General features: G+C 58.0%; 1 protein-coding gene across 1 annotated transcript in view; it reads right to left on the bottom strand.

Moving 5' to 3' along the window:
- Positions 1-1,551, bottom strand: part of LOC144119952 (organic cation transporter protein-like) — a 1,927-nt gene extending 376 nt beyond the window's left edge. The window contains exon 1 of the mRNA XM_077652450.1: positions 1-1,551. This exon is cut by the window's left edge and continues 376 nt beyond it. Coding sequence (XP_077508576.1) covers positions 1-1,463 — 1,463 coding nt within the window. The 5' untranslated portion in view covers positions 1,464-1,551.
- Positions 1,552-1,867: the final 316 nt, after the last annotated feature.

Below are 1,867 nucleotides of genomic sequence, written 5' to 3'. Positions count from 1 at the left end.
TAGGCGCCGCATATGACAGCGCTGCGCACAGACGACGGGAACATCTCGGCCATGTAAAGGTAGTTCGTCGGAATTAGAGCGGTCGCCACGCACTTGGCCGCGATGCCGATAGCGTAGGCGAGCTCGGATGGCTCGGCATTGGTGGCGATGCCGAACATTGCCGAGGCCCCACCGAGCATCGCGAAGAGAACGAGCATGAGCTGCAGGCGACCCAGAGTGTTGAGAGCGAGGTACATCACCAGGTAAGTCGGTGCCAGGAGGATCGCGGAGAAGATCCTCACCACGAGGTTGCCGCCGAGCTTGCGGTTCCATGACAAAGAGTAGTACGTAAGCATGACGATGAACGTGGTGCCGAAGACGGCGGCAGCCCTAGCGCGCAGCGACCCGGGGCCCAGCAGTGAGGAAGGCCCCGCCGGTGCGAAGGGCACGTTCGTTTTGTTTATCTCGAGCTTGATGCGGTCGACAGCCTTCTTGGCCCGGATGCGTGGCACGCCGTTCATCTTGGCCGCCGCGTAGATGACTTCCTCCGCCTCCTTCACTTTGGACATTGTGAGCAGCCATAGCGGCGACTCGTGCACGATGAACGTGGCTGAGAGGAGCAGGAGAGTGGGGGCCATGATGAGGAGCTGGAGCAAGAACCAGCCGAGCTGGATGGCAGTGACAACAATGAACAGCAGCTCGACGAAGAACACGCCCACGGAGCTACCGAAGCCCATGTAGAACGTGCGGTACTCCTGCGGGGCCACTTCGAAGAGGAGGATCACGGTAACAACGTGTACGGTGCTGGCACAGGCGGAGTTGATGAATATCAGCGCCAGGTAGACCGGGAAGGCCTCGGTGAAGCAGCTGGCGACCGCGGTCAGCAAGAGAACGAACGATGCGCCCACGATGACTGGTTTGCGGCCCTCCGTGTCAGCGAGATAACCCATGAAGGGGACCACGAGTAGCGCGCCACTCATGAAGACGCCTTTTCCGAGATACAGAAGCCAGGTACGATGGCACACGAGGTTCCAGAAGCTCCGGGCACTTCTCAGTGCTTGGTCGGGATCGTAGTCCCACACCTTGCACAGGGCTGTCTCCGTGTCGTTGGGGCCGCCTCCGGGCCGGATGTACACTCGGCACTGGCTGTAGCGGCCCACTTCGTCGACGGGTATACCGACGTTCTTCCAGACCGCGGTCGGCATGTTGGCGAACTCTGGTGGCGGCTTGCACCAGTGGTCCACTGGGTTGGTGATGAGCGCCACAGCATTGCTGTGGCAGAGGAGGACCATCTGGGCCACGATGGTGAAGCCGAATATGAGCCGCTGGAAGTGGCCATGTCCGATGGCGTTGGTGCCCTGCTGAGCCTCTTCCCGGTCCAAATCGCTGACCTCGCAAAAAGAGCCACTGCCTTGTGTTCGCCACGTTAAATCCATAGCTCGGTTCTTACTGGCCTCGTTCTCCACGGGCTTGTCCGGCGCCATCGCAGCGAACTTTAATGCCGTGACGTCTAGGTGGAAACCAGTGCGTGCACCGGTAAGTCGTCGTGAAATGGCGCTCTCAGAAGTACTGAGCCCGGGGCAGGGGCGCTGGTTAAAAACGGATGCACGAGTGCTTGCGTGACACGAGACTTCCTCGTTTCTCACCTCTTCTTCTTCCTATTTGTTTTTTTTTTACCAGCTGCGTCGCTAGAAAGTCAATGCAGTTGATACGAGCGAAGGAAAAGACACCAGATGAACATTTGAGACTAAACAAAACCACTTTTTGGCCGAACATTTGAGTTCACTCAGTTGTGTGAATCGCACACCTTCTATACATACATATTAAAAAGAGCACTGTACAGACGGCAACGGTGTGGATCCACTGCCGCTGTCTCACGTGGAATTGG

The sequence above is a fragment of the Amblyomma americanum genome, chromosome 2 (assembly GCF_052857255.1).
Source record: "Amblyomma americanum isolate KBUSLIRL-KWMA chromosome 2, ASM5285725v1, whole genome shotgun sequence".
Taxonomy (NCBI): domain Eukaryota; kingdom Metazoa; phylum Arthropoda; class Arachnida; order Ixodida; family Ixodidae; genus Amblyomma; species Amblyomma americanum.
The sequence above is the reverse complement of the archived record's forward strand: the minus strand, read 5'-3'. Positions and strand labels throughout refer to the sequence as shown.